Source organism: Caretta caretta, chromosome 4 (genome assembly GCF_965140235.1).
Source record: "Caretta caretta isolate rCarCar2 chromosome 4, rCarCar1.hap1, whole genome shotgun sequence".
Lineage (NCBI taxonomy): Eukaryota > Metazoa > Chordata > Testudines > Cheloniidae > Caretta > Caretta caretta.
Window position 1 is genome coordinate 27,249,928 of NC_134209.1, and position 24,037 is coordinate 27,273,964.

Genomic DNA, 24,037 nt, shown 5'->3' on the forward strand with positions numbered 1-24,037 from the left:
GAACAAGGTACAACATGGAAAGAACAAGGCTGCTGGAGTCTGGCCTACAGACTTAAGGATAGAAAAGACCTATTAGGTGATCTACTCCAGACTTCTGCCAGGGCAAGACTGTCCTCTATGGTATGCTCTTAAATCCAGATGGAAACGATTCAACCAATTGAGGGACTTCCATCATTCCCCCTCCCCCAAGAAACTTATTCAATAATCTGTAGTCAGCCTCACTCACTAGGCTGCACTGCTGCGGTCGGACTTCCTAACAAGGATAAGAAAAAGGGGTCATCACTTGACTATCAACACTTGGGGAAAAAAAGAAAGTGGAGAAAGATTTGGACCAACCGTAACGTAAGGAGGCCTGAAAAGCTTTTGTTCATCATGGTCTTGAACGTCAGAACGTGCATATAAAGGCCTTGCACCTGAGCCTTCTCCCAGAGACTTCAGGGTCCTGAACCTGCACCACTAAAGAGCATCATTGCTGTTCTATTTCAGTCATTCTCCCATTATTTTATTTGGTATTTTTTTGGCATTGTACATATAGAGGGTGATGTTCTGTCCTTCATTAGTCATTGTAATTAGTACCTTACTTAGGGCTAGATTCTGACTTGGACACCCGTAAGAGGGAGTAAAAACCTCCTGTGCATCCTTACTCAGGCCTCCTGGGTCCAAGCACATAGGAGTAAGCGAGGTTATTCACCCACTTCTTCCTAAAGCAGGTGGGCAGGGAGGGGTGCAGAACGAGAGGGACTTTGGCTTTACTATCCCTACTCACTAAGTGAGCACAAGGGAGATGTGATCTACTGCTAGTACGGGTCAGCAAGAGGTAGCTACTCTCCAGGAAGGAGGAGGAAGCAGGGGAGGAACAGTGACTCAGAGGTGGACAGGGAGTAGGTGGAGCTTTGGTTCCAAGTCCTTACTCACTGAACAGCACAGCTGGACCAGGGTAGAAGTTTACTGGTGGTATAGAAGGTTAATTCCCGATTAGGGAAGGGGGAACCACAAAGGGAACTGTAACCGATCCCTGGCGTACACTACAAACGTATATCAGTATAACTACATAAGCCACACCCACTGACACAGATATACTGACCCAACTCCTGGTGTATACGCCCTATGTCAATCGGAAGGCTTCTCCTGTCAACATAGCTACTGCCTCTCATGGGGGAGCTACACCTACAGGAGAAGCTCATCATATAGATGTTACCCTAGGGGGAAAACGTAAGCAGATGCTGTCAGCATGGGGAGCAGGAAACTCAGCATCTTTCCCCTGCAAGGATCCCATTGAAATCAATTGCATACCTACAAGCGTGACACAGGACATGGCCCTAACTGATACATCCTTAGATCACTCCTGTGGAGTAAATTTTAATAGCCACATAATAGGGATGGGAAGAACTGAGGCTCAGAGACATTAAGAGTGACCCAAAGACACTCAAACTAGTGTCAGAACCAGGTTTTCTGATCTCACTGCCCCTCCTTCCCCCTCACTCCCTTTATTGCTCTGCTGTTACCACAAGACCACACTCCCTCTTACGCCCCATAAGATAGGGCTGCTTACTCCCTTGAAAGATACCATTCCAAACCATGCTTCTACCATACTTCCAGGCAGGAACTATGATTGCTCTAAAATTTGCACCCATAGGGAGACTCTTCTTCACACTCTCACTCGGTTCCTAGGCTGCCCCTGAATCCCTTTTAAAGCACAGGGTAAAAATGCTCCCAAATCCAACAGCAATTAGAACAAGTACCAAAAGTGTTGGAACCCTCAGCTCCATGAGAAGCAGAGCGAGGAATTGACAATCCACAGTCCTTTTCTCCAGTTCCTGAGACTAACAAGCTCAAGGGACGGCTCTAAGATAAACTAACAGATGCTGCAACATGCAGCTATGATAAGTCAAAGACAAAACTAACATGACTTGAATAGCAAGTGCACAAAGTTAACCTTATAAAACACTTTATTCACTGTGCACGCACGCACATGAGTGAGAGAAAGAAAATGTATGCAGTATGAAACTTTTTATCAGGATGAGTGTGGGGTAGACACTTAACCCACAGCTTTGCCACTTGTAAGTAGAGGGCACTCAAACTCATGCTGGTAAAACCTTTCTGACAAACCATGTATTCTCCACTGTGTGACAGGTTACAGTATAGCTACTTCAGAAGCGATGTAGAGCGGTGTTTCTCAATGATGGTCCATTGACCAGCTCTGGTCCCCGAGATCTCTTACAGTTTAGGAAGGCAGCAAGCCAGTCCTTGGTATCAAATAGGCTGAGAAACACAGATTTAGAGAGAGTTTTACATTTTTTAAACTTTGGAACTACATTCTTTTTATTCCTTCACCTATAGATCCAGGTGCCTTATTTACTTGGTGTCCCAGCATGCAAAGCTCAGTGGAAGCCAGGAAAACCACCTAAAATAGCTTTTTTAGGCTTAAAAACAGCATTGCTTTAAAATCCATTTTCTTGGGCTCTTCCAGGGCTAAAAGCACATACTGGGACTTGTTGGAAAGCTGGAAATCTCCCATCTAAATGGTGATATGAAACACCCCTTTCTAGTCATGACATTTTAATGTCTGGAAAGGTTGTGATTGACCCAGGACTGGATCTTGCTTGCCCTTGGCCTCAAGTAGAAATAACTGTGGCAGGGGAAGACAGTGAATGTCATTTGTGGAAAGGAGGAAAAAGTTTTGATGCAAATTGACTTTTTTTAATGCCAGATGTTCAAAGGTGCTCAAGTATTTGGAGTATTGGAACATGCCTCAGGGAAGATGGATTAGTGGGCAGAGTGCAGGTGAGAAAGTCAGAGGTTTACATGTAGATACACACACACGCAAAGCCAGAGCTTGATGCTCTTGAAGCCTGCACCCAAAAGGTTCCCCATTGCCCAGTTGGGTGGGACAGAATGATCAGGGCTAATCTCAATTTTCAATTAAAGTAACTTTCTAGCCCTTTTGGAAGATGTAAATTGACCAGTAGGGCTGAAAGTTTATCACTGACCTCACCCTCCCCATGACCAGGGGTGGCCTCTGGAGTGTATAAAACCACACAGGTTCCTTCATTTTTGAAAGATACTGGATCCATTGCTGCTGGTGGTACTAGGGACACTGCGAGCTCCTTCCCAGCTGACTACTTGCAGCTAAGCCAGCTATTCTGCTAAACAGCCAATGTTTCCTCAGGCCACAAAGGTGGTCAGCATGGGAAGCAGCATGGTCAGAGGATGAAGCACTGCACTGAGACCAAAGAACTCTTGCATTCTCATCCAGCTCTGATACTAACTCCCTCTGTAGACTTGGTCAGAGTCACTTAACCTTTCTGCCTTACTTTCCTAATAGGGACAATAATGCCTACAGCTATTAGGTTTACATAATGCTCCCAAAGGTGGAGCAGATCCCAAGTGGGGCCTGGGAAGCAGAGTACACATTACACAAGCCTTTATAAAGCAAAATGGGCAGGCCCCAACATGAGTCTGGAATACAGGGAATGCAAAGGTGCCTTAAAGTCATTTTTGTCCCCTCCCATCCACCCATTCCCAAGCATAGAAACAGACTCAGAATTAAACCTCTTCCCGCTGCTGAATTCCTGTTTAACCTTTGGCAAGGCACTTAATCTGAGCCTCAGCTCCCCATGAGGACAACAGCACTTCCCTAGTTCACAGAAGTGTTGCAAGAATAAATATCTTGAGATTTGTTTCAGAGTAACAGCCGTGTTAGTCTGTATTCGCAAAAAGAAAAGGAGGACTTGTGGCACCTTAGAGACTAGCCAGTTTATTTGAGCATGAGCTTTCGTGAGCTACAGCTCACTTCATCGGATGCATGTAGCTCACGAAAGCTCATGCTCAAATAAACTGGCTAGTCTCTAAGGTGCCACAAGTCCTCCTTTTCTTATCTTGAGATTGTGAGGCACTGAGACACGATGGTAATGGTGGGCTATAGATGTACCTAAGATGGATAGATAACATAGTTCTGCAAAGCACCTAGTGCATGCTGTTTCACTATACACGCAATAATATGTTAATCCCTAAAGCTCCATATTTGTTATGCTAGATAGACTGAGCAGGGGGGAAGCATTTTGTACATGGAAGAAAAACAGGAGAATAAATGTTTGCCAGACAGAAGAGGGCACAACTGTTTTGAGAAACTTAAAGCAAACAATGATGTGGACAGAAATGTTACAATTTTTAAATACACTATTTGGCAAAATGTCTTATTTAAAAATAAAACCAAAATGAAAACTTACATGAAATAAGAAAGCTTTTCTAAAAAGAACTCTCACCAAATGCTTCAAGATATTTGCGTGGTGTTACAATCTCCAGGCTGTAGGAAGCAGACTCCTCTCCAGGGGAGCTGGCTAATTTTAGCTCCAGCTGGGAACCCATCTGCTATGACTGTGTTTTAATGGCACTTTTTAACTGCAGAGTTTACAGGGCCTTGTAATGTCAGGGCAGCTTCTTGGGCTCTGTTAATTTCTCCCAACAGTCTATGGGTGGGAGTTTTACCTTTGATTTCAATAGGAGAAAAGTTAAGCTAGCAGTGAGCAGTTTTGAAAATTCCACATTGTTTGTCCTAGTTTAGGATCAGGGATTCCCACAGTGAGCAGTCTGGATGCAGAAGGGTGCTAAGTGCAAAGGCAGGGTATGAATACCAGCTGGGGGCAGATTCTCATCTTGCCTAGGATAACTACATATCCTCAGGAACAAATCCAGAGCATCTGCAGCATCCACTGTGAAGTGAATGGGAGGGGAAAAGTGCAGTTTCCCCTCATGGAAGAGCAAACAGGACTCATTTGTAATTTGTTGTTAATATAAAAGGGATACTTTACCGGGGCTGATGGACACAGACAGGCCCTGGGCTAAGCACTGGCAGGCCCTAAACCCTGCAATGAGATCCACTTGGGCAGACCCTTATGCCTATTCAGCATCCTGTTGACTTCAGTGGAACTCCATGTGGGTGTAAACGTTCACCGAAGAGGATCCCTTTGCAGAATGAGAGCCAGAGAAGACAATTCTGACTCTATTACAGAGGATGCTGAGCATTTCTCAGGATTGGACCCACAGTAACCCCACCTATACATTCAGTGAATAAGTGTCTCTCATGTGATTACACAGTTTGTGGAAAGTACAGAGCACAATTATTTGCTGAATTAACACGTGTTAATGTAATGAGCCAAATCCTGAAGTCCTTCCTCAAAGATGCCATTGCCCAGAGGGGGAATTCTATTCCCAAGCACGGCTTCCAGTGCTGCAGCTGCCCTTAGAAGAGAAACCACCACACGGTCCCTAACAAATACAGCTCTAAGACTCTGCCTGAGGGAAGGCGGCCGGGCCTATACTACACGGCACAGTCGGTGACCTAGGGCTGGGTGAACAGCTGAAATTCTCTCCTGTAAACATTCCTTCTAGTTCAAAAAATAAAACAGATTGGACTTGCTTATTTCACATTCCCTTGCTGCAAGCACTCAAGTGGCCGAGTCTACTAGCACGGATACTTGCAAAGAGCTGGTTTTGTGTTTGCATATCCGCTGAAAGTGAACTGCAGATTGCATATTTGAAATTTGCACTGTGGTGGTTAGTTACCTCAGTCACCCAGTCACCTGACTGAAAGTGCTATTTATGTACAGTAACACCAACACAGTTTGAATGTTGAAATCCACATATTAAATGTTTGGGGCTGCAGAGGGGGAGACTGCTAAGAAATTCATATATAATTGCAAGATTCTCAGTGTATTTTGCCTGAAGTCTGCTTGGGTGCATTCATTAAACTGAGCAAGATTAAGTTTGACAAATAAATTATTATTTGCTAAGCCCTATTTACTCCTCTGCCTGTTCCAATTTACCCTGATGGCTGTTACATAATGATTTGAAAATAATAAATGGAAGAGATCCTTTTGGAAAAAACCCTGGGACAATGTCTGTACTGGGATGGAGGACAGCTACACCTGAAGGATCGCTTTAGGTTAAATATAGCACTTCTATAATAAGTAAACAGTTAAAAATCTCCCAGCTAATCACATGTACATGAGACACCTACAGTTACTTCTGCCCTGTGCACTGTTCATTAAGAGCCTGATCCAAGGCCCATTGAAGTCACTGGAGAGTCCCATTGACTACAGTGGGCTTTGGACAGGGCCCTAACTTATAAGAATCCTACTTCACAGAGCAAAGGCTTACTTAGATAAAACTGCAGCTGAAAACACTGGGAGTTTGGCTGTGTAGGGAGTGCAGAAGAGGAATCTCTCTCATGTTCCAGTTCTGCTGAAATTGATGAAGCTTCATGTTCAGAACCTTATTCTTTCCATTCCATGTTCAGATTATTGTGACCTTTAGTTATTGTTATTTTTCCTTGCAAGAATGAAAATGGGTTCACTTCAAAGTACTTGCCACTTCTCAGACCACAACCAGGTAAAATTGTTTGGTCTCCTTTTGTTAGGGGATACAGCTAACTAGAGAAGCCGGGGGAGGGATATTCATTTTAGAAACCAGTCACTTCTTGGGCAAGTGGGAAATAGCAATAGCGTGCAATCAAACTGCAACTCCTTGACAGCTAACACACTCATCGGTCAGCTGGAAAGCTACCCTACTGAGGGTTACCCCAACACAGAAAGGCAAATGCAAACACCAGTTTCCTGCCCTCCTCCCCTCACTTCAAAGGGGGGGCAATGAACATTAGCCAAGCTCATACCTGCAACATCTTTGAGACATCTCAAAAAGAAACACAATCAGAGCAAGAGGTCAAACGGCACCATTGCGCACACAAGCACCTACCTCAAACATGGGAGAGGTGCCCTTGTCCGGCAACGTGCAGCCCAGGAGCTCTGCAAGAAACTTTGCCATATACAAGCAGGGAGGAAGGGGTCTTTCTAACAGATCTTGTCAGGGTGCCAGGTAAATATCCTTTGGCAATAGGAGCTCAGCAGAGAAATTCTTCCTCACAGCAAAGCCTTTGCCATTCTTTCAAGTGTTATCCAAGCTGCCTACTTGCATCTTCCTGGTCTAGCATTTTGAAGGTGCTGTATAGATTTGCCAGGCTGCAGCCTATATGGTGTAAAAAACAAACAAACACACAAATGGAATAAATAAACAGTACCGTGCCTGGGCTTTTTGATGTTTGCTTCTAGCCTTTCCCGCTGAATGTCACTATTCCATAGTAAAGGAAAGGGGCCCCACCAAGGGGGTGACAAGAGGGACAACGCTGCCGAAGTGCAGGCAGGCAGCTGGAGAAAGGCGCTGAGAAATAGTCTGTGTTCTCCTGTGGCAGAGGATTTATCTGGCTCAGAGTGACACATGCACAGACAGCTAGGAGCACAGCATCCCAGCTAGGACAAATTCTTGCTCCTGCTACACCTGGGGATTTTCATCGTATTTTCCCTTTTCTGTCACAGACCTTGAATAAAATCCCCATTCCCTCTTCCCCCCCGCCTGCCCACCCCCCATAAAGAGCATCCCCTGGACAGTGCCTCTGGCCAAGCTGAGCTCAACGTCACCAGCTTGGGGGGCTCTGATTAGGGAAACAGATTGCCCTCAGTGCCAGTGGGCTGCATGCTACTCCAGGGAGTGTTTCTGAAAGGGTGGGGCTCGGGTGTTGCAGAGGGCACCTCTGAATTTAACAGATTTCCTGCAATAGACCAGGCAGCTTCTGATCAGCTCGGACAACCCAGGTCTGAATGTGCATAAGTACATTGAATTCAACGAGTGTCCCACTAATGAAACGAAAGCTGCCCAGCCTTGCACAATCACCCTGACCCCACAGCAGCATCAGCAGTTATAACAATGGCTGCTTTTCCTTTAGAGAGGCTATTAGATTACAAATTATCCTACAAGCCTTCTCTTTCCAGAGAAACTTACATGCCATATAAAGTTACAGCTAACAGTTCACTTGTATCAGATTTTCCATACGTTCCCTGTTTTTGATGCACCAAATGGCTCGACCCAAGGGGGCTCGATCTTACTTCCACTGAAGTCAATGACAAAGCTTCCACCAATTTCAGCAGGTGCTGAGTAGTTATTATGCTAACAGCAAACACTCACACACCAGAATAAGAAGTTTGCAATTAACTTAGTATTTCAAAATAGTAATGCCAGATTTTTTTAATAGAGTAGGAAAGATTTCTGTTCAGTTTGTACAGCGCCTACCACAATGGGGTCCTGCTCCATGACTAGGGCTCCTAGGAACTACCACAATACAAATAAACAAAATAGTACTTTCATAAGTAGTGAGGTTCCAGTTGCATGGCTAAGATTTTCATAGCTGCCTAAAGGTATTAAAATTACTATGAATTGGGCATGCACCTCTCTCAGACTAAGATTCCCCCCAAGCTGAATATTGATTGAATTCCACTGATTGGTCAAGATAGTTCACTGCACTACTCGCCTGAAGGAAACAGTAGCATCCATTATGCACCAGACCTCTGATAAACTCCGTTACTAGCAGACAGCTAAGGCTATGATCTTGCAATTGGATCCAGGTGGACTCTTGCACCCATGCATTCCCCCCCCCCACACACACACACACACTGATTTCAAGGCTCTTTCTGTACACATCCAATTGTAATAACTGGACTGTAGTTATGGTTCTGTTTACTGTTGAAAATGTTTAAAGTCCTTTCCCTAATACTATACATCTTGGCACATGTCAGCAGTTACAAAATCAGTGCATTTTGGGGGTATTTAAATCCTGATAGATGCAAGTGTCAAAGATAACCCAGGTAGGATTAGAATAGACAAAAGTTGCTTTTTAAGAAATAAATCCTTAACAAAATCCAATATACTCTGGCCTCAAACTGAAAATATACCAATGCTGTGCTAAAGAGACCCAGATCGATGCAGACTGACCTAATGCAATAACAATGTGAATGAATAAAATAATGTCCAGGGCACCCAGAATTTTATAAGTAACTTTGCTTCTCCCTCTTCAGAGCAAGTTGAAGGGACAGGCAAGCAGGGTTGTTAACCTGGGCACCTTTTTCCAGGGGTGCCACTCCGATCGGTCAGCTGTTTTAACTTCACTGATTGCAATGGGGTTTTTTTGCACTCCACTGATTGGCCAGCTGTGAGATTTAGTTTTTTGGTGGGGAGGACATCAAAAACGTTTTCTGACCTGACTGGCCAAGGTTCATTGTTATCAGTGAAGTTACATCAATTTACACCAGCTGGTCCCACACCTTTAAAAGAGTTTCACAGTATCCCAAGAAAAACTATAATTGTCCAAGAGTATTTTCTAAGCTGTCCCCATAGAAAAATCAGTTTAGACTCTCAGAGTAGTGGCTGAAATGGTGTATTCAGTGCCATTGCACAAGTTCCAGTCTTGTGGATATTCAGAAGCTCTGTATCACAGCAATTATAGCTCCCTCCTCCCTATCAATCTTCTAATTGAATCTGTATTTTCATGCAGTCTCCCATCTTGGCTGGGTTATCTAATCTGCTTTTACTGGTGAAGACACTGTCACCACACAAAATGAAGTATTGTGCTATTGTCATGAACCTCAAATGGATTAAAAGGAGGAGGGATGAGGGAAGAGTCAAATAATCACGTTAATAAAATCACTTTATGTGTAAACAGAATTGTTTTTCTGCCCAATGCAAATTTGTTTTGCAATTAAATCAAGAATAAAGTTTCACTTTATGCCTATTCGTTTTGATAACAGTGACAATGAACACTGCAGTTCTTCGAACTCCAGCAGGAAATGGCATACATTGCAAATATTGGACGTATTCGTATCAGTGTCTATGCAAACAACCGTACTATCAATAAAGTCATTTAAAATGATAAATAAAAATCCTCTCTTAATATCCCCTAACTTTATAATACTTAATATCTGTAGAGTGTTATATAACTAATTAATCCACTCTATACACCTGTGGAAGGAAAATTGGGTTTATCTTGACACACTGATGGGTTTAAATTAATAACTACTTGGGAAAGAGACCTAGGCATCATTGTGAACAGCTCAATGGAAAATTTATGCTTAAAATCCAGCAGTGAATGAAGAGGGAAAACAAAACACTGGGTGGTGTTAAGGAAGAGAATCTAACACTGAAAATGTTAGAGTGCTACTATATAAATCAATGGTACCGTCTCCGCTCCAATGCTATGTTCAGTTCTGCTCATCTCATTTCAAAAGAGTACAGCAGAAACAGAAGGCCTGGAAAGTACAGGCATGGAAAGACTTCCACAGAAGGAGAGATTAAAGAGATAAGGAAAAGACAGGAGAGAACAAGAGGCAACATGGTAGAGAGGCATCAAATAATGAATGGTACAGAGAAGGTCGGTCAGGTGCTTCTATGTATGCTTTTTCAGAATAGAAGAACAAGGGGATGCCCTATACAACTCAAAGGCAATTCATTTAAAACTGATAAAAAGTGACCTTTTTTTTTTTTTTTTAAACAGTGCCTAATTATACCTGTGGAAATCCCTGCTACAAAGCATCAGGGAGGCAAAGAGCTTGGCTGGATACAAAAATTCAAGACAAGATAAATGACAGACTGTCTGCAGTTGTCTTAGATAAACATTTATAAAGGATGCAAACCCTCATGCTTCAAGACATAAGCCAAACATACTGCCTGAGGGTAGGAAGAATCTTCTGCTATGGATGGGCATGTTATTTTATCACTCCCCAATCTAGGAGAAGAGGGTTACACCTTGTGAAGCTACCTAGTACCGTAACTGTCAGAGACAAGACACAGGATCAGATGGACCATGGGCCTCATTCAGTATGACAGTTCCACAGGCAGATCCGATTTTGAAAACAGCTGTGCCGCATGAGAATCTGGGCTTCATGGGCCAAATTTGAAGTTGTTTGAGCAATAGACCCCTGAGCAATGCAGGCCTTCCTGTTTGCACACATTCCTGACCCTCCCCAAACTGATATCTGGGGGAAGTTCTACGCCCTGTGTTATACATGAGGTCAAACTAGATAATCACAGTAGTTCCTTCTGACCTTGGACTCTGAGTCTCAGTTAGTGTCTTGCATCCAGTGCCCCCTTGGGGAAGCAATGTTTTATAAATTATTCAGGGTAAAAGTTGGATCTACAAACATGGCTTAAGCCAAATTAACATTAAACTTCACGGTATCCCTTTGAAGTAGTACTATTACATCCACTTCACAGGTGAGTGAGTAAGCTGAAACATCAAGGATAGATGACTTTTCCAAAGTTACACAGCAAGTCCATCAGAGAGCTGGGAACAAAATCCAGGAGCCTGGTTTCCTAATTCCATTCTCCAAACCCTAGATTAGATACTTCCCTGCTGTAATTCCACTGAAGTCCTGTACTGAAGCCTAGTTTTGAACCCCACACTTTATGGTGGACAGAATCCAGAAGAGGGCAGCAAAAGTGATAAGAGGTTGAAAAAACTGGGCACCTTTAGTCTACAGAAGAGAAGACTGGGGGGAGAGGGGGGCATGGTAACAGTCTTCAAATATACAAGAAGGAGGACAGTGATCAATTGTTCTCCACATCCACCAAGGGGAGGACAAGTAGTAATTGGCTTAGTTTGCATCAAGGGAGATTTAGTTTAGATATTAGGAAAATATCGGAGATTTCACCTTGTGTAAATGGCAAAACGGGACAAAATAATTCCTTCCCAGAGCTTCTGGAACTCTCCCTGGGGTAGTGTGGCTCTGCATTCCCCCGCATTACAAGCTGCACCTAAATGGCACAGCCTAGCTCACAGAGCAAAATGGTCAACTGTCTAATGTTTTCCTTGACTCTAGTAAAGTTGCTTGCTCAGCATTAGAAGAAAGTGACTCTCACTGTGATTCTTTATCATCATCAGATGACAAGGTGTCAGAAGCCAGCTCATTTTGAAATGCTATAGTACCTCAACAAGCTTTCAGTTTCACAAGTCCAGAGAACAGCCCGAGTGGAACGAGAAATGCAACAAGAACAGCAGAACACAGGTCAACTAGTTAAGGGGCAGATCCATCTCTTGCTGAAGTCAAGGGAAAGATTCCCTCAGTGGCAGTTGAATCAGGCCCTAGTGTTTTCAGTGGGGAAAGAAACTGAATGGGTTTATAAATAATTTGGTTTTGCTGAGGAAGGAGATTAGGGTCATTATAACATTAAGAAGTTTGATGGGATTTAAACCTCCTGCAGAATTAGGGTTGTCACCTTCCTAATAGCTGGTAACTGGACCCCCAAAGCCCTGCCCCCTTCTCTGCCTCTTCCCCCAGAGTCCCACCCCTGGGTCAAAAAATCAGTCACCTGTCAAATGGCACCTGAACACATAAGCCGAAACCAGGACTGTTCAGGTGAAAACTGGGTGGGTGGCAACGCAATGCAGAATATTAACCGGGGAAGTTCCCGGTGGTGACTGACACTTGACTGAGGAGCCCGACTGACCACCCACATTCCCCAGTGGGTGCTGTTCTTAGTGGCTTATCATCCTCACCACAGAAATAGAGCTGACTAAAAGCAACTGCTAGGGCTGATACAGCTGCAAACTGTAAGTGTGACAGGGTGTACAAACCCCACACCAGGCAAGCAGCCCCACCCCACAGTACCTGTGAGGCATGCCAGGCTTGGAGAAAGAGAAGGAGCCTTAAGGGAGCAGCTCTGTTCCCAGGGTCCCAGACAGGAGCACCACAGAGACCCAAGCTACTTTCACTGGAGTCTGAGCACATAGCAGTTGGACAGACCGCTGAAGCCACTCTATTTCCACTCATTTAGTTTGTTTTCATTTGTTACCTTAAGGGCTGAGACAAGGGCTGACTTCTACTCTAATATGAGCCCCCAGACAAGTTGGATGCATTGTAGGAAGAAGCCCAGGAACTAAGCAAGAGGTCTGACCAGACAGAACTTAACCACTTGCTACAGGGTTGCTGCACTGGAACCCAGGACAGAGAGGTGGACTAGATTCCCCTACAGCCTCACCAGGAGGATGAGATAGAAGACCTCAGAAAGACTATTGAGCCTGGGAAATACTGGGCATAAACGCTAGTTTATCCCCAAAGGGTGACCTCGCCAGAGATCAAAATTGTTTTCTGGTACAGAGCTACTGCTAAGGCAGAGGATTAGCTGCCCTAGTTCAAGCAACATTGTGACGTTCCCCTGGTGTTATCTGGACCAGTGATCTGCTAGGTCCAATCCTCGACTCTGGGAGCCAGCCTTACCCTGCTCTGCTGTGAGAACCCCCACTCCTGGGCTATTCACACACAGCCTCTGACATGTAAGCTGCTCCCAGCTACGTGAGTGAGCACTTTTGGCCAGCCACTGCTTGGATTGTGCAACTGAATGACACTAGCCAATATCTCTAGTCCCAGACACAACCCTAGGAACCTCTGTCTTGCAGTGTCCAGTTATGCCTGCTGGATGCTGCAAGCTCATATGAGTTCATCAATTTAACAAAGAAATTGATATGTACCAGGCTTGTTGTCCCAAGGGGAGTCTCTGACACACTGCAAACCAAAAGCACTGCTTCATGTAAAACAAACACACACATTTATTAACTACAAAGACAGATTTTAAGTGATTATAAGTCAAAGCACAACAAGTCAGATTTGGTCAAAGGAAATAAAAGCAAAATGCATTCTAAGCCGATCTGAACACTGTCAGTGCCCTTACAAATTTAGATGCTTCTCACCACAGGCTGGCTGGTTGCTCTTCAGTCAGGCTCTCCCCTTTGATCAGCGCTTTAGTCGCTTGGACGTGGGGTTTGTAGATGGAGGTGGAAGAGAGAGGAAGAGCATGGCAAATGTCTCTCCCTTTTATTGTGTTCTTTCTTCCCTCTTGGCTTTGCCCCCCCCCCCCTTCAGGGTCAGGTGAGCATTACCTCATTGTAGTCCCTGACTGACCAAGGGAAGGAAGGGTGACTCACTCGGGAGTCCAACAGATCCTTTTTTGCTGCCAGTGTCCTTTGTTCCTGTGAGGCTGGGCTGGGTTTGTCCCCTACATGTCTTGATGAGGGGTGAACTACCCCTCTGTTCCTGGAGTTTTGCCTGGGCTTGTTTTAAGCCATGACAACACATTTTCAGCCTCATAATTATATACATGAAATTACAACCTATAACAACAATGCTCAGTGCAGCATGAGCCTTCCAAAGACACCCAACATGACAAACTTTGCATTGGATACCACACAATCATATTACAAGGATGAAGATAGGGGCGCTGGGTGTTCCCCTGAGATACAGACTATAACAAACATACAAGAAAAAAATTAGTGTTACTGACCTGTAACTGGGGTTATTAGAGAGGAGCTCTGCACATTCACACTGCTGGGATCAAGGCACCAACACACCGGCTTCCAGAACACGGTATCTATGGGAGCCTGGACCAGGGTCACTGCCTAAAGAGTGCCCCCTCATGTCATAGGGCAGCCTTTCAGCACCCCTGTTTCCATTTACCCCTTCTTCAGGGCTCCTCAGAAACCACAGAGCCTGGCTTGGCTGCTGCAGGGACTCAGCCCTCCAGCTAAGTAAGTCCACCCCTTCCCCAGGGTAGCAGAGTCTTTTAGTCCAAGTTCAAAACACAAAGTCTTTGCCCCAGTCTCAGACTGAGCCCAGGCCCTCCTTCCCCAGGGGCCTGTCTTCTAATTCCTCTGCCCCACCCCTCCAGTTTCAGCTTTTACCCTTTCCAGGCTCCTTTTCCTCTCTCCCCTCAGCTGCTCTGGGGTGCTCCCTGCTCCTTCCCAAGAAGGCACTCCTAGTGGCTAGAATCTTCCAGAGACCTCTAGCTCCTCAGAGCCTTCAGCTCTCTTCTCCAGGTAGCCACCTGCTACCCCCTTTCCTTTTTCCTCCCCAGGCCTCTTCTTAGCCCAGAGGCCTGATTAGGTCACATGGTCGTCGTTTTCCCCACGTGGGAAGGAGAGTTGCCTGTGGCACAGGTGAGGCTGAGACCTTTTTGTCACCCTGTGACACAGCCGCCCACCCCTCCTTCCCCTTCCCATCCTGGAGGATTCTGAAGTACAGAAGCGGGAGCAGCTCCAGCCACCCTCAGTTCCTTCCATTAATTTGGAAAGTCCTAGCCTCAGACTCTGAAGATGCTAGAAAGGCGGGTGGGGAGTGTGAATATGCAGAGGGTCATCTCAAAGAACAACCTTTATTTCTTCAAGTAACCTCCCCTAGTCCCACTTGCGGGAGTTTAGCAAGCAGTACAACCCCAGAAAGTGCTAGGTGAACACGGACAGCAGAACGGCCAACACAAGCCTCAGCCCTAGATGCCTGCTCATGAGTGAATAGAGGTGACTGTGCACTTCTTGCTCTCCCAAACAAGTCTTACTGGGGGAGCGGGGAGAACTTTGCTAAAAACCACAAAGATAGCTGCAGTAGCAGTTGTGCAACTTGGCGTGACGAAGACAGCCTGAAGGCAAGCCGCAGAAGCAGCCTGCGTCCTGCATGAGGGCTCGGACAATCCCACAGAGGGTTGGAAGCTAAAAGGCAGTCCTTTCTGGAGCACCAGATGGCTCCTCTGACACCACAGCCAGTTTCTCCTACAGAGGTTGAGAGTACTGTGGTTTTCAACGTGTGGTCCGCAGACCTTTGGGGGTCTGCAGACTATGTGTAAGTTTTCCAAAGGGGCCTGCATCTCCATTTGAAAATGTTTAAGGGTCCGCAAATGAAAAAAGGTTGAAAACCACTGGTGTAGTAGAGACATGGGTTTTCTGGATCATGGGAAATGACAATTTCATGCAGCAGCTGCCAGGGGCTCCTAGATGTGTGGCTCTGGTGTAGCTCCATCACCTGGAGTACCCCAGACCAGGAACCCCAGGGCTTCCAAATTCCTAAGCCAGTGGCCAACCCAAAAAGCCATGTGGCCCAGGAGTCTGGAGGCTCAGGTATCCCCAGTCCAGAGCAGCCTGCTCCAAAGCCACAGACCCTGGGACTGGGGAGCCCATCCTAGGACTTCTTGATCTACAATAGGATGTTTGGAAACGGTAAGCAGCTCAAACCCGGGTTCTCACAGCTTCCAGGCTCCCTGCTATGGAGCTGGGAGCCAAACCCTGGTCAGAGCCAGGGCTCCCAGGTTCTCAGCAGAGACCCTGGAAGCCCAAGCATAGCAGGACTGTCCCAAAGCCATGGACCCTAGAACACCAGGGTCCCCAACCTGGGGGCAGTCCACGTGGCAGGGTTGTCTCAGAGTCATTTTCTCTCTCTCTCTCTCTCTCTCTCTCTCTTGCCCTCAGAGACTGTTTCACTGAGGATAAATACTTAAACAGTCATTGGACCAGAGAGAGGGGGGAATGACACCATACCCCAGTGGTTAGGGCATGGAGATGAGAGACCCTGGGTCCAGTCCCCCTGCTCCAAACCAGTCTTTCATTATTTATTCACAGAAGAACAGCTTCAACAGGAGAAGCTGAGAGAGCCCTAAATCAGACTACCCCATAGCTCAGTAGTTCAAGCACCCGCCTGAAAAGTAGGAGAGAGAGGGAATTGAACCCAGGTCTCCCACATCCCAGGTGAATGCCCTAAACCCTGGTCTAAAAGCAACAACATAGGCACCACTACCTCTTCCAGAGGCCAGATTTTGAATGGGGCCTGATCCATGAGCATGCTCAAAGGCCACTTACCAGATTGGGTCCCACTCACGACTTAGGGGGACGAATGCCTTCTCCAGGCTTGTGAAATCACACTGGGGCTTAGGCACCTGGGCGCCTAGTGGGAGGCAGCAGTGCACATGCCCCAGAGTCTAAAAACGTAGGCAGTGCCTAGAGAACTTTTACAGCAAAACGTTTAGTTCCTAGTGTATTTAGGTGCCTATAGGGCTAGGCAGCAGCCAAGCAGGAGTTTTGTGCATTTCAGTGGTGCTGTGCAGGGAACGGAGGTTCCTACTTCTAGAGATTAAGTTATCCAAGTTAAGTTGCTTTGTGGAGCATACCCTCATACTCTAAAAGACATACAGAAGTAGTAGAGACTAAGTGAAATTCTAACCCCATTGACTTCATTGAGGCCAGGGTTTCACCCAAATGCTGTTGTTTTTACTATTAAAGACCATTGATGTTAATAATGGCAATTGTTGGCATGGATATTGGTCAACATATGGCCCTACTTTGAGGAACTTTAGCATCAAGGCACTTTGTACACTCCGATTACAGTGCTAACACAAAAAGAAAAGGAGTACTTGTGGCACCTTAGAGACTAACCAATTTATTTGAGCATAAGCTTTCGTGGGCTAAGCCCACTTCATCAGATGCATTCAGTGGAAAATACAGTGGGGAGATATATATACACAGACAACATGAAACAATGGGTGTTACCATACACACTGTAAGAAGAGTGATCAGGCAAGGTGAGCCACCATCAGCAGGAGGGCGGGGCAGGAGGGGGTAGGAGGGGGTAGGATTTTGTAGTGACAATCAAGGTGGGCCACCCCCAGCAATCGACAGGAACATCCGAGGAAGAGTGTGTGTGTGTGTGGGGGGGGAATAAACATGGGGAAATAGTTCCACCCTGTGCAATGACCCATCCACTCCCAGTCCCCATTCAAGCCCACATCAATTGCATCCAGTTTGCAAACCAATTCCAACCCAGCAGTCTCCCCTCGGAGTCCGCCTTTGAAGCCTCCCTGCTGAAGAACTGCCACCCCCTGGATGCAATTGATGTGGGCTGGAATGGGGACTGGGAGTGGATGGGTCATTGCACAGGGTGGAACTATTTCCCAATGTTTATTCCCCCCCACACACACACACACACTCTTCCTCGGATGTTCTTGTCGACTGCTGGGGGTGGCCCACCTTGATTGTCACTACAAAGACCTCCTCCTTCCTTGCCCCCCCTCCTGCTGATGGTGGCTCACCTTGCCTGATCACTCTTCTTACAGTGTGTATGGTAACACCCATTGTTTCATGTTCTCTGTGTATATAAATCTCCCCACTGTATTTTCCACTGAATGCATCTGATGAAGTGGGCTTGTAGCCCACGAAAGCTTATGCTCAAATAAATTGGTTAGTCTCTAAGATGCCACAAGTACTCCTTTTCTTTTTGCGAATACAGACTAACACGGCTGTTACTCTGAAACCTGTCATAATGCTAACACACCTTTACAACTTGGATGTCATAAAACAAGGAAGCCATCTCAGAAAGACTGCCCTGAAATAGCAAAGAAAAGTTAGCAATTTTTCTTTATGAGCTAACTTGAAGGTAAACTTTTCTAATTAGCATGCAAGATAAGAACATGTGCTCTGTCCAAAAGGCAGTCAGAATGAGAAATTTGACATCTTAACATTTCACAAGATAATGAAAGCAAAGCTCTTCCCTTTTTCTTTTTCCTTCACCAACCCTCCAACACACTGCAGGCTGTTTGAAAGCGAGCCTGTCCTAATATTGGAGAAATTAGTAATAGCCCCTGGGAACCACAGAAAGCTTAAAAAAAAAAAAAAAGAAGAGTAGAGAGAAAACTAACTGGAATGTTTGTAGACTTAATTTATTGATAATATTTCAGAGGGGAAATCAACCTGTTTGGATGAATTACAACAAGAAGTGTTGCAGAAAACAAACAAAAAAAAATAGATGATGCAGTTATTCAGTCCAATTTTCTTTGAAACCCCTTCAATAACGTAGCAGGAGACGGGGGGATTTGGTTTATAATCAAGTACGGGTAGTCTAACAAAGAAACCTTGACAGGCAGGCACAAAATAAATAATAATCAGATTGCCTTCCCAAATGATAAGAGCACTCCAGCAGAACACGTGGTCCAAAGAAAGTGACCTTCCTGGACACTCAGAGGAACCGACCAATAGTATTTGCCTATAGTGGTGAAACTATCAGACATATCATCTTTGATATGAAGGTGTAATAATACCCAAGTGAGCATTTGATGCAAAATTGGTGGGTATCACTCACCTGATCTAAAATTCTTTCAGATCTGATCCTTCTACATTTCTATGTAGCTCAGATGTAGGATTGCTGCATTTTTTCATGAGACACAGATATTAAAGAAATGCTAAGATGAAAAATATTGACCAGGAAAAGAGGTGAGGGAAAAGAATACACCAAAAATATACAATGTAAGCTTTTAAAAATAAGATCAGAGATTCTTCCCTAAGCCCACTGGAATATAAACAGCTAGTATCGAGAACCTCTTGAGGGAGATTTATGATTTATGGCAAGAGCTGTTAGATGCTGTGTCATCTTTAGGAGATCAAAGCATCACCTTCAGGAACCGCGCTGTTGACTGTATTCGTTCACTTGGGGAAAAAACATACAAGTCTAAATAGTTGCCTCCCCTACCCTGTAGTCTCTCTGCATTTTATGCAGAGGGTATCTAGTCATAGGCACTTCAATTTCATGCCATACAAACTGCCATTTTAGGAGGGGAAACAGCTAGGAGTCTTGCAACAAGTTCCTTCCCAGATGAAACTAGCAGAAACAGATCCCTGCCATGTACACAACAGAAGGAGGCTATGAATGTAAACTGTGCAATCGATTGTTGCCTACAATAGCGTATAGGAGGGAGTAAAGTTGGGGGGGGGGAGCAGGAGGGAGGGTAAAGGAGGGTCTTAAAAAAAGAAAAAAAAAAAGAAAGAAATGCCCATCTGATTACAAGCTGTTTCTAGTGTTTGGGTCTGATGGAGACACTGAGTGTATTTGGACTTTTCTGGATGGATATAGTTGTCAATGTAAAGCTCTTATAGCTGAATCAATTATCTTAAACCAGGGTGTAGGATTATTAGGCAAAATCTCCAGGGCCAAATTCAGGCTTAGATGTCAGGGGATGCTTGACCCAATGGTGCCAGGGCTAAATCTGGTCCGCCTGTTCCAATTAGACAATGCCTTTTCCCTCTCATTGCTTCCAATACTGTCAATCATGAACTGGGAACAACCCAGAACCATCTGTGTTGGGAAAACCTTATGCACAGTGGTTCAGATCTTCAGCTGGCATAAACTGGTGTAGCTCTATTAACTTCAGTGGAACTAAACTGATTTATTCCATCTGAGAATCTGGTCCACAAAAATGTAGGAAGTATCGATCAGTTGCCACTGTGGTTTCACTTCATCAATTATGTAGAAAACAACATTCTGGCTCAACAAACTGCTTCCCTCACAAACTTTTCACCTGACTGATAAAGTCTTTCTGTGGGAATATCCATCATTTTTCATTCATTTGGCTTTTATATTTTCCTAATACTCTATAATCTAGATTCAGTCCTCTCCATCGCATCTTCTGCTATGAATATTTTTCCTTGGTATTATTTTCTGAAGATACTGAAAAAGTAAAAATAATTATCCTATATTGTAACTTCGAATAGATTATGATTCTTGTCACTTGCATGGGGGAGGTTTCCAGATTCCATAAACAGCTCATTCTTTCATTGATCCATGTCAGTGCTGCATAGATGGAGGTAGCATTTAATTAGCTGTTTCCAACTAAAATCTGACACACCAGCATAAATCTGGAATCCCTCCACGGAAGACCTAAAACCAGCTACCTGATCCATTTATCTAGCTATCTGTCCAGCTCCCATTGCCATAGTATCTTAACACCTGTCTGTGTAAGGTCTAAGCCCTTATACAGAAGTGTGTCCCACAGCTGCCACTTGAAATATATGAGAAAACCTGAAAGGAGAAATAAAGGCTTCCTGCCAAAGAAGGCAATAGTGTTTCTGGCAATGTGATGTCTAATGATAGGTAAAGATTTGGTTCCAGGGAAAGGTGTTATTTTTGATCACTCCTTCCTAGAAGTAGAATCCTGGGGTCAAGTGAAATGCTGATGTGGAGAGTGTTTCAGACCTAAGGCTTGAATTGTATGGTTATTATATTTTTTACAAGCTGTAAAAGGCAGGAGAAATCACCCATACCACTCTAACTGCCAGCCAGAGAGCAGAATGCTGCTAATAAAAGCATTCATTCTCAGTGCTTCCTGGTTAGGCTCATTTTAGCAGCATGATCTAGGACGTCACCCCCTTATTCATTTTTCATGAAATGAGCCACTCATTCCTGGTTGCTGTAAGCAGGATGCTGGAATTTGTCACCATGCCACTGACCCTGACTACACAACACTGTCTCGTCTTTGGGTACCAAGCACTGAAAGGGGGAGCAGGGAGCAACTATCAAACATTTCTAAAGCCCAGATGTACAGAGAAAATTACACAGCATGCACACACAGATGCCTTGGGTGCTCACTGGATGGTACATATGGGATGACTCGGTCCTTGAGCCTGATGCAGTGCTTCCAATGACTTCAGTGAGTCTTTCCCTTCACTTTAATGGGCATTGATTCTGGCCCAGAAAGAATGGCTATTTTTGTCAAGGTGGGGCCCAGCAAACCTCCCCTTTCTTTTTCCCCAACAACATCCTTAAGGACCCTGGGTACCATTCAAAAAGTCTCCCTTTACCATTTTACTAGGAGGTGAGATATTCCCTATACTTCTAGATGCTTTAAGCATATGGTGATGTCCTATTGACTTCGCTGTCCATAGGCATGGGCTTAAGTGCTGTGCTGAACCAGGGACATAACAGAGAATAATTGTTAGAATCTCAAAGTATTCTATCTATTGTAAAAAGGTGCAAGGGAAAAAGAAGTTTGAACTATGTCTGTTGTATAAGCCTGTCACCATATAGATACAAAGTCAGATTGCCTTTTGTTTAAATCATTCTACCTTAACTCTGAGCTGGTGACAGAAGGGTCAAGCTATCCCCATGCTCAATTGCACTCAGAAATGGTGCACTGACATTTCTTTGCTTCTGCTGATGCTGGTTGAATTACAATAGCTGCTACTGTCTCCTCGGTCCCTTTTGAACTCCGCAGTGTTCCAGGGATTGCAAGATGTTTTCAGTTCTGCCCTTGAAACATGCACTCCCATCAATATTTCCTGATGGTATTTACTTAGGAGCCAGGCAGGGCAGAAATGTCAGACAGAAAGATTACTCACTGTGATGTGGCAAACATATAGTGCTAGTCATTTGACCATTGCCTCACACTATCTGTGATGGTGTTAGTCCACAATACAGATTTTTTTCCTTCCTATGGTGCCTCCTAAGGCACTTTGCAGGTTATTATAATGCAAAATTATACAGTTTAGAAACGCAAATTATTATTAACAGGAAAAGCTTTGACCCTCAGTTTAATAATAAAGGGAGAGACTTTCAGAAGCACTTAACCCTCTGTTACAAAAGTCAGTGGTAAAAGTCTCCTTTGACTTCAGTGGGAGCAGAGTCAGTACATCCCTTTGCATTCTGAAAAGCCTAGCTGGTCCCTAAAGCTATGTCTATGTCTGCACTGCCCCACAATTTGGACTGCAAGGGTGTGAAAAGCAGGGTGTGATCTGTGGGGCCAGTGTAAACAAGCCTTAAGATCGAATCATACAAAGCAATGAGCACTTTACACTGTCACTAGGTCTGACCCAAAGACACTCTGTAATGGAGGTAGGAGACTCCTCACCCTACTCCTCCACAAGGTGAGAACCGCTGAAGCTTCCATCGAGTGCAGAAGGCCAGGGGCATAGAGCTGGGCTGGTTTTGGCAAACCGCTCTTCCCTCCAAAAATGCAGATATTTTTAAATTGACAAAACTTTCTTCAGGAAAGAGTCTCAGGTCCAGGATGGAAGTTCTGGTCAGAGAAAGACCTCAGACTAGTTTATAGCCTATGGCTTAGGAATGGACATTCATCAGTCATGTAGGAAATCAAAGTCCAAGTCCTTGCTCTACCTGACTCAGAGCAAGGACTTGGACTGGGTATGCCCCATCCCAGGTAAGCATCCTCATCACTGGGCTATTGGCTATTCTGCAGTGGTGAACTCATTTTTTCCCCCCCCATGAAGAGTCTCGAGAGGTCTTGGTTTTGTTTGTAAAGGGAATGAAAACAAAATTTTAACACTTGAAGTTATTCACACAACAGAATTCTTAGTTTTCCAGCCAGCCCTACTGGAGAGCAGCCCTTTAGGCACCTTCAGTACCTCGCTCAGGCACCATTTGACGACCTGCTCTTTTCTCCCTGGCCTTCCAGCTGAAGTTCAATCTATTTCTGTCATGGAGCTGAGGTGAAAGCATGGCACGTTCAGTCAGCAAGGGTGGAGCATGGTGACTGGGACGCGTGGACAGAGGATAGCTTGGACAGTTGGGAGTATGGTTTGAGAAGTATCACAGGACCCCAGTCCTAAACTAGCCAGGGCCCTGATCCTGCTTCAGACACAAGTAGGCAACCCCCCTGTTCCCATATGGAGCCCCACTGAGGTCAGTGCAACTCCATGTGGGCAAAGGAGTCATGTGAATTTCATTGCGGTATCAGGGCTAAAATATTTTTTTCCCATGTTGCTGGTCTATCACCATTTGTAATTCCTGCCTAAATAGTTAGGGCATGAAAAAAACTGCTCCATGAGTCATTAAAGCTAATGGGGCTACTCACAAGCATAAAAATTAAAAACATGCATCAGTGTTTGCAAGATCAGGTCCTTTCACTCTCAGCTCTTTAGGGCAGGGACCATGGCTTCCTATAGGTTTGCACAGTTCCTAACACAATGGGGTCCCAAACCCAACTGGGGCTTTTAGGAGCCATCCTACATTTAAATATGAAATCTTAAAATAATGTTGTTGGCTTTTCTACTGAATTATCTGATGAATACAAATGGCAGTTTAGTCTTAGCTCAGTGCTGATACTTAAATTAAACACTATGGTCTGGAGAGCAGTGTACTTGTATTCACTTATCTTACTAATGGGGGAGGCGGGGCTCAGTTCTAATTTTATTCAATTTCCATATGGAAAAATAGATCTCGTTTAATCGTGGTGTGCTTGATAAGAATGTGTTAAATTCTTCTAGGACAAAATGAAGCGTCCAGTACTATTAGCCTTTCTAGCTAACTGATCCTTTTTACTCAGGGCAATTTGAGAACACGGCAATGAGCTTATTTTTATTATTGCTCATAATTGCCTTGGCAATTCGTTAAGGGTGCTGGTCAAGTTTGTCAGTCATTGCTTTTACTGAGTTAAAATCTTGACACACATTTTTAAGAAGTTTAAAATCTCTTCTCTATCAATATATTTCTAAGAGTGATTATAGAATTGTTTGCAGTGGTGGTGTAGCCATGTTGGTCCCAGGATAGGCGATATCTTTTACTGGACCAATTTCTGTTAGCTAAAGAGAAGCTTCGGAGCTACAAGAAGAGCTCTGTGTAGC

The 24,037-nt window shown here is 44.6% G+C and overlaps 1 protein-coding gene across 1 annotated transcript in view; it reads right to left on the minus strand.

Annotated features, from left to right (window-relative positions):
• The window catches only part of RASGEF1B (RasGEF domain family member 1B), a 374,925-nt gene extending 367,722 nt beyond the window's left edge, over positions 1 to 7,203 (minus strand). The window contains exon 1 of the mRNA XM_048847458.2: positions 6,754 to 7,203. Coding sequence (XP_048703415.1) covers positions 6,754 to 6,822 — 69 coding nt within the window. The 5' untranslated portion in view covers positions 6,823 to 7,203. The remainder of the gene's footprint in view (positions 1 to 6,753) is intronic.
• Between the last annotated feature and the right edge of the window lie 16,834 nt (positions 7,204 to 24,037).